General features: G+C 64.6%; 1 protein-coding gene across 1 annotated transcript; it reads right to left on the minus strand.

Moving 5' to 3' along the window:
- MARCKSL1 (MARCKS like 1) lies at positions 1 to 2,328 on the minus strand. The gene is made up of 2 exons (XM_055798171.1): positions 2,163 to 2,328; positions 1 to 1,380 (listed from the first exon to the last, which is right to left on the minus strand). Exons 1-2 carry the CDS (start codon positions 2,250 to 2,252, stop codon positions 814 to 816), a joined length of 657 nt encoding a protein of 218 aa, XP_055654146.1. The 5' UTR covers positions 2,253 to 2,328; the 3' UTR covers positions 1 to 813.
- Positions 2,329 to 7,637: the final 5,309 nt, after the last annotated feature.

Below are 7,637 nucleotides of genomic sequence, written 5' to 3' on the forward strand. Positions count from 1 at the left end.
TGAAGGGGTCACCATTTATTCCTTTCAAATGTTACAAGAAAGCCCATACAGCTCTTTTTTTTTTTTTTTTTTTAGAAGTTAGAAAATTGCAAATCAAGTGTTTTGGCCATTAAAAAATTATTTACAGAGAAAACAATGTTGCTTCACATTATACAGCTGGCAAGCCCCCTCCCTCCACCCCACACCCTAGAAGTTATCCCTTAGAAGCAGAATTAAACACAGCGGACTTACAAGCTTTATGGTTTTAAGCCAATAGTAAGACATTATAAAAAACTAACCAGATTAGCTTTTAAACCATCGATTTCTATAAAAAGCACAAAATACTTTAAATGAAGTCAGAACCAGGAATGTAAACTGGGGGGGGGGGGGGGCGGAAATAAATCCATTGAACAGTCCCTGGCTTGCTGGGCTTTGCAGGCTGCCAGGAGGAGAGGGGACAGCCAGGACACCAGCAGGGACACCAGGGCGCGATGGGAGATGGGGGTTCTCGCAAACTGTAAATTCCAGTTACATCCAGGATAGTCTTCCTCCGTGGTTTTTAAGGATTCAGGTAGAACTACTCCCAAGTGGTGGTGGTGGTGGGAATCCAAACCAGCTTTCTAAGAGGGAGGGGAAGAAATAACTGGGGGAAGAGGGAGGGGTGTCGGTTTTAGAAAGTGGTGTCAGTTCTAGGTGGGACAGGGAGGTGTGTGGGCAAGGCAGCGAGTCCGTGGTGTTACCGGGATGGAGAGGATGGTGTAAGAGTCTTAAGTCAGGACGATGCCAAGCAGGCTCTACTCTTCCTTCTGCTCCACCGCCGCAGCTGCTGTAGGCTCAGGCCCCGCGGGGTTTGAGGGCTCCCCCGCTTTGGCCGTATCCCCGTGGCTTTCCCCTGGCTGCTGCTTCTCTTCTTCCTTGCTTTCTCCAGCTTCTGCATCCTCCCTCTTGGGCTCGGCTCCCTGCTGCCCATCGGCAGCCGGGCTGCCCTGCTCCTCCGGCGTCCCCTCCGCCGGGGGGGGCCGAGGGCTCCGTCCCACCGGCCGAGCACGCGGGGTTCTCCTCTCCCTTGGCCTCTGCCTTGCCTTGGTCCTCCGTGGGAGAGGACCCGGAGGAGTCCCCGGCTTCTTTTTTGTTCTTCCTAAACGAGATCCCGCTTAGCTTGAAGGATTTCTTGAACGAGAACTTCTTCTTCTTCTTGGGGGTGTCCTTAGGGGCTGTGGCACCTTCGGCTTTAGCATCCCCCCCTTCGGTGGGGGGAGCAGGCTCGATGGCATCCCCACCGCCCGGCTCGCCCTTGCTCTCCTCCTTGAGGGGCTCAGCCGAGCCATTCCCATTCAGGGGGGGCGCCTCATCACCCACCTTGGGTGTCACCTCCCCGTTGAGCCTCAAATGGCCATTCTCCTGGGGGGGGAGGGGGGGAAGCAGAGCATCAAATTAGACACAGCTGGGACCCCCTCCCCAAAACCCCACACCCAGCTGTGTAAGGGGGGCACAGGGCACTGGGGGGGATGTACTGGGGGGGGAAGTACCGGCGGGGGGGGGGGGGAGGGCACAGTGCAGGAGGCACCAGGCATGGGGGGGACATGGGGAGGTGGGATGCACACAGGCATTGGTGGGGGGGTGCCCCAAGCCCTGGGAGCGGGGGGTGCTCCGGGCATTGGGGGGGCACACACAGAGAGGCAGGGGTGCACGGGCATTGGGGGGCAGGGGGACTGTGCATGGGGAGGCAGGGGTGCATTGGGGGCTGCTTGGGGGGGGAGGGGCACCGGGGGAAAAGGGGTGCATGGGGGGTTGCACCGGGCATTGGGGTGGGGGATGCGCATGGGGAGGGGGGGCACCGGGCATTGGGGTGGGGGGAAGAGGGGGTGCACGGAGAGGGGGGATGCACCGGGCATTGGCGGGAGGGGGGTGTCAGAGCGCTACCACCGGGCGGCGCCCGCGCTCCACGCCGGCGGACGGGGCGAGGCGGCGGACGGGGCCCCCGCCCGGTGCCGGGAGGGAACCCGGGGCGCGGGCGGTGCCGCATCGCTCGGTGCCCGCCGGGCAGAGGGTCCGGGTCCGGGTCCCGGTCCCCCGTCCCTCCCCGCCCCTCCCCCGCCGAGCGGCCGCCGCCTTTGTCTGCCCGCCCCGGCGGGGTGCACGGCCGGTCCCCGGTGCCGCCCCCGCCCGGTGCCGGTCCCTACCTGCCCGTTGGCCTTGGCGGGCTCGGCGGCGGGGCCGGGCGGCGGGGCGCTGCTCCCCGCCTTGGCCGCCTTGGAGCCCTGGCTGCCCATGGTGCGGCACGTCGGGCGGACCCCGCCGCGGCGGCTGCGCTCGGCGGGCGAGCGGCGCCGAGAGGAGTGGGGCGACCCCCCGCCGCCCCGTAATAAGGCGCGGGCCGGGGGCGGGCCGCCAGCGAGCCCGCCCCGGGGGCGGGGGCCGGGGATGGAGCCACCGCCCCGGCGGGGCCCGGGGGGTGCCCGTGGCCGCCGGTCCCCCGGCAGCCCCGGGTGGGGCGAGGCCAGGCGGCGGGGGGGCGGGGGGCAAGGGGAGCGGCTCCCCCCGGCCCCGGCACCCCGGTGCTGCTCGCCCCAGCCCCCTCAGAACAGGGGTGACCGCCCCCAGCCCCCTCCTCCCTGGGGTGCTGCTCCCCCAGCTCACTCATCCCTGGGATGTCATTGCCCCCGGTCCCCTCACCCCTGGGATGCTGCTCCCCCAGCCCCCTCAGAACAGGGGTGACCGCCCCCAGCCCCCTCACCCCTGGGGTGTCTTTGCCCCCAGGCCCCTCACCCCTGGGATGCCTGTGCCCCAGCCCCCACACCCCTGGGGTGCTGTTTCCCCCAGCCCCCTCACCCCTGGGGTGCCTCTGCCCCCAGTCCCCTCATCCATGGGGTGCTGAGCCCTCAAGGCCCCTCAGAACAGGGGTGACTTCCCCCAGTCCCCTCACCCCTGGGGTGCTGTTCCCCCCAGCCCCATCACCCCTGGGGTGCCTCTGCCTCTAGTCCCCTCATCCATGGGGTGCTGCTCCCCCCCACCCCAGCACCCCCGAGGTGCAGCTCATCCCAACCCCAGCCCCCCTGGGGTGTCTCTGCCTCCAGCCCCAGCCCCCCTGGGAAAGCCCCGTGGGTACCACTCATCCCAGCCCCCCCCCCCCCCCCCCCAGGACAGAGCCACGGCACAGCTTGCTTCTATCCCACCCCCCGCGGCACTGCCCACCCTGGGGTACCCTCACCCCAGCCCTCTTGGTTCCCGGAGGGTCCTGCTGAGGGGGGGGGGCAGGTTGTGCCATGGGTCACACGCTGTGCATCCTGGCACACAGACCGCTATGTTTTCCTCCTCCGGTTCTTCCTCCTTTGCTTTCCTGGAAAAGGAAAGTGGAGGAGAAAAGAAAATGAGACTAAACCGGAGTGGATGCTAACGCTGGCGAGGGGCCAGCTCTCCCGTACTGCCAGGGCCACCGGCAGCGTGGAGCCAGCGGTGACTGTGGGGGTCCTGCTCCCGGGGCTCCCTTGGCACCCAGGCACAGCTGATTTCACTGGGGGGGGGGGCCCAAAATCGAGACCTTTTTCTGCCTCTCCATGCCAGCAGCATCCCCTGGCCAGCCTGCACCCCACTGGCAGCTGCAGCGGGCCATGCTCCTGGGTGCCATGTCCTGAGCCCCACGGCCCCGGTGCCCTCCAGGCACCCTGCACCCCAATCCCACCGGAGCTGCCACAGGCAGGCGGGACCCCCCAGCCCCCAGCACCCAGCTGCGCCACGGAGCCAGTGCAGGATCAAGGCCAGCATCTCCGAGGGGAAAACAATGTGCCGCTGTGTGCGCTCCGCCAACAAGGTCATGTTTTGTCTCTGTCCTCCCTCCCCTCCGGCACACATCATCTCACCCCCGTTAGAGCAAAATTTCTGTGTTAATTAAAACAGGCGGCATCTTCCTTATTGACTTTTGGTTGCCAGTTGATAAAGCCTTTGAGCGGCTGCTGGTCTGGCCGCCCACGCCTTTGGCCAGCTGCAAGATTGAGAGTTGCCCGAGCGGCTGTCAGGGCTGCCAAGGGGCTGTGGGGGACGTACCCCCTGTAAAAACACCCGCTTTTCGGAGCGTAGCGAGGCTGTTTTGGGAAGACAAACAGTCTAAGCACGTATATTGAATTAGTCAGAAAATACGCTCCGTCTTCTCTGACTTGTTCCCCGGGGTGAGTGTCCCCCAGGCTTTACCTGCCGGGGAGCAAAACCCGGCAAAGCCACGGCTGGCGAGCCCTTCCCTCTGCCCCAGCGGAGTCTGGCGTGGGGCAGCATCTGTGCCCACCCCATGCTTCTCTTCCCACCTTCTGGGAATGATTTGCTGTCTTTCTGTCGGGGGTCATTTTGTCCTGGCTCTTCTCTGTAGGAGTGTAAAAAGTCCTCATGCTGCTGTCCCATTGCATCCCATCCCATCCCACCCCATCCCATCCCATCCCATCCCATCCCACTCCATCCCACCCCATCCCATCCCATCCCACCCCACCCCACCCCATCCCCATCCCCATCCCATCCCACTCCATCCCATCCCATCTCATCCCACCCCATCCCATCCCATCCCATCCCATCCCACCCCACCCCATCCCATCCCCATCCCCATCCCATCCCATCCCATCCCCATCCCCATCCCATCCCATCCCACTCCATCCCACCCCATCCCATCCCATCCCACCCCACCCCACCCCATCCCCATCCCATCCCACTCCATCCCATCCCATCCCATCCCACCCCATCCCATCCCATCCCATCCCATCCCATCCCATCCCATCCCATCCCACCCCACCCCATCCCATCCCCATCCCCATCCCATCCCATCCCATCCCCATCCCCATCCCACCCCATCCCATCCCATCCCATCCCACCCCACCCCACCCCATCCCATCCCATCCCACCCCATCCCACCCCATCCCCATCCCATCCCATCCCATCCCATCCCATCCCACCCCATCCCATCCCATCCCATCCCCATCCCCATCCCCATCCCATCCCATCCCATCCCACCCCACCCCATCCCATCCCATCCCATCCCATCCCACCCCAACCCCATCCCATCCCATCCCATCCCATCCCATCCCACCCCACCCCACCCCCATCCCATCCCATCCCATCCCACCCCATCCCATCCCACCCCACCCCATCCCATCCCATCCCATCCCACCCCACCCCACCCCATCCCATCCCATCCCATCCCACCCCATCCCATCCCATCCCATCCCACCCCATCCCATCCCACCCCACCCCATCCCATCCCCATCCCCATCCCATCCCATCCCATCCCATCCCATCCCACCCCATCCCATCCCACCCCACCCCATCCCATCCCCATCCCATCCCATCCCATCCCATCCCATCCCATCCCCATCCCAGCCCCATTCCATCCCATCCCACCCCACCCCATCCATCCCATCCCCATCCCATCCCATCCCATCCCACCCCATCCCATCCCATCCCACCCCACCCCATCCCATCCCATCCCCATCCCATCCCATCCCATCCCACCCCACCCCATCCCATCCCATCCCATCCCATCCCATCCCACCCCACCCCATCCCATCCCCATCCCCATCCCATCCCATCCCATCCCATCCCATCCCATCCCATCCCACCCCACCCCATCCCATCCCTATCCCACCCCACCCCATCCCACCCCACCCCATCCCATCCCCATCCCATCCCCACCCCATCCCATCCCACCCCACCCCATCCCATCCCCATCCCCATCCCATCCCATCCCCATCCCATCCCATCCCATCCCATCCCCATCCTATCCCCATCCCATCCCATCCCACCCCATCCCATCCCATCCCATCCCCATCCCCATCCCCATCCCATCCCATCCCACCCCACCCCATCCCATCCCCATCCCCATCCCATCCCCATCCCCATCCCATCCCATCCCCATCCCACCCCACCCCATCCCATCCCCATCCCCATCCCATCCCATCCCCATCCCATCCCATCCCACCCCATCCCATCCCACCCCATCCCATCCCATCCCATCCCACCCCATCCCATCCCATCCCCATCCCATCCCATCCCATCCCCATCCCCATCCCATCCCATCCCCATCCCCATCCCATCCCATCCCATCCCACCCCATCCCATCCCATCCCATCCCCATCCCCATCCCATCCCATCCCCATCCCCATCCCATCCCATCCCCATCCCACCCCACCCCATCCCATCCCCATCCCCATCCCATCCCATCCCCATCCCATCCCATCCCATCCCATCCCATCCCATCCCACTCCATCCCACCCCATCCCATCCCATCCCATCCCATCCCCATCCCATCCCATCCCACCCCACCCCATCCCATCCGTATCCCACCCCATCCCATCCCATCCCACCCCACCCCATCCCCATCCCCATCCCATCCCATCCCATCCCACCCCACCCCATCCCCATCCCCATCCCATCCCATCCCATCCCACCCCATCCCAGCATGCTGCCCCACTGCTGCAGCACGACCGCGTTTTGCCCATCCTGAGCAAGCCTGAACGAGCACTGGCCTCTGCAGCGCCTGCCCGAGCCTGACCATCCATGCAACAGTCCCGAGACGCTCCCATCCAGTACCAAATCCCCAGGGAAACCACTCAGGTGAGCAGCCCCGCAGCCCACCGCCCGCCTGCACCCCCCCTGCTGCGGGTGCTGGGTGCTGGGAGCAGGCTCTGGGGGCGCAGCCTTTGGGGTGACAGTGGCAGCCCCGCTGCAGCGGTGTCTGTTGGTTGTTTTGGGGTTGCAGTTGTGTACCCCGTGCTGTGAAGCAGCCCGCGTGCTGGCGAGGTGGTTTATTCCACAGTGGGCTGGATGAGCGGCCGAGCTGGCTTAGTCGAGGGAGGATTTATTGGGCCGGGGTTGGGGCTGGGGGTGGCAGGGGAGCTGCGTCCCCAGGTCTCTTCCACATTTTGCTGCAGGGAAAAAGTGCTTTACACCCCGCTGTGCCCCTGCCACATCGGCGGGCAGCACCGGAGCGATGGGAGGTAGATGTGATGGCTCTAAAGGGCAAACTTGAGTGTGATTAGACAGCTCAAGATGTGGACCTGCTGGGGGAGGGGGGGGGGGCACCCCCCGTCGCCATCAGTGTCGATGAGGGAAACCTCATGTGCAGTTTTCTAGCGGCTTTCATCTCCCAGGAATCCCCAGTTGCCACATCTCTCTTGATCCCAGCTTTTCTTGAAAACCCTCTTCTGCAGCGCTGCGTAAGGGATGTGTTTATAAATAGACCCGTTCCCCTGTGGATTCCTGAGCGTGCCTCCCCTCCCAGGGCCTGCCTGCGCTGCGGATGTCTGTCCTGATGGACCGATGGCAGCAGCGCCAGGAGCGGGGCTTGGTGCAGCCATGCCAGCAGCTGCCGGAGCCCCGGTGCTCTGTGGGGTGAGCGTGGGTCCCCCCCGGGCAGACCCGTGCCCGGTTATTCCAGCTCTCAACCTGGGAAGAGGCTGTTTGCCTCTTCTGCATGGCACTGGGGGTGCTGGTGGCGCGGAGCAGATGGTGCTGCCAGGCAGGCGCCGGGGCAGATGCGGCTACACCAGCAGAGTGGGCGCAGCGCAGAAGCCGGCTGCAACGGTGGGTTTCCAGCACTAACCAAACACCAACCCAAACCCTCCCAATGGAAACCAGTGTGACCATCAGCGCTGCTTGCACTGGGTCCCATCCCTCCGCCG

Source organism: Falco peregrinus, chromosome 3, assembly GCF_023634155.1.
Source record: "Falco peregrinus isolate bFalPer1 chromosome 3, bFalPer1.pri, whole genome shotgun sequence".
Taxonomy (NCBI): Eukaryota; Metazoa; Chordata; class Aves; order Falconiformes; family Falconidae; genus Falco; species Falco peregrinus.

Bases quoted from the DNA above. Each gene is read 5' to 3' on its own strand.
- MARCKSL1 (XM_055798171.1), bottom strand. From the start codon at position 2,252: ATGGGCAGCCAGGGCTCCAAGGCGGCCAAGGCGGGGAGCAGCGCCCCG. The intron at 1,381-2,162 runs GTAGGGACCGGC...CTCCCCCCCCAG, and splicing joins CCGCCAAGGCCAACGGGCAG to GAGAATGGCCATTTGAGGCT.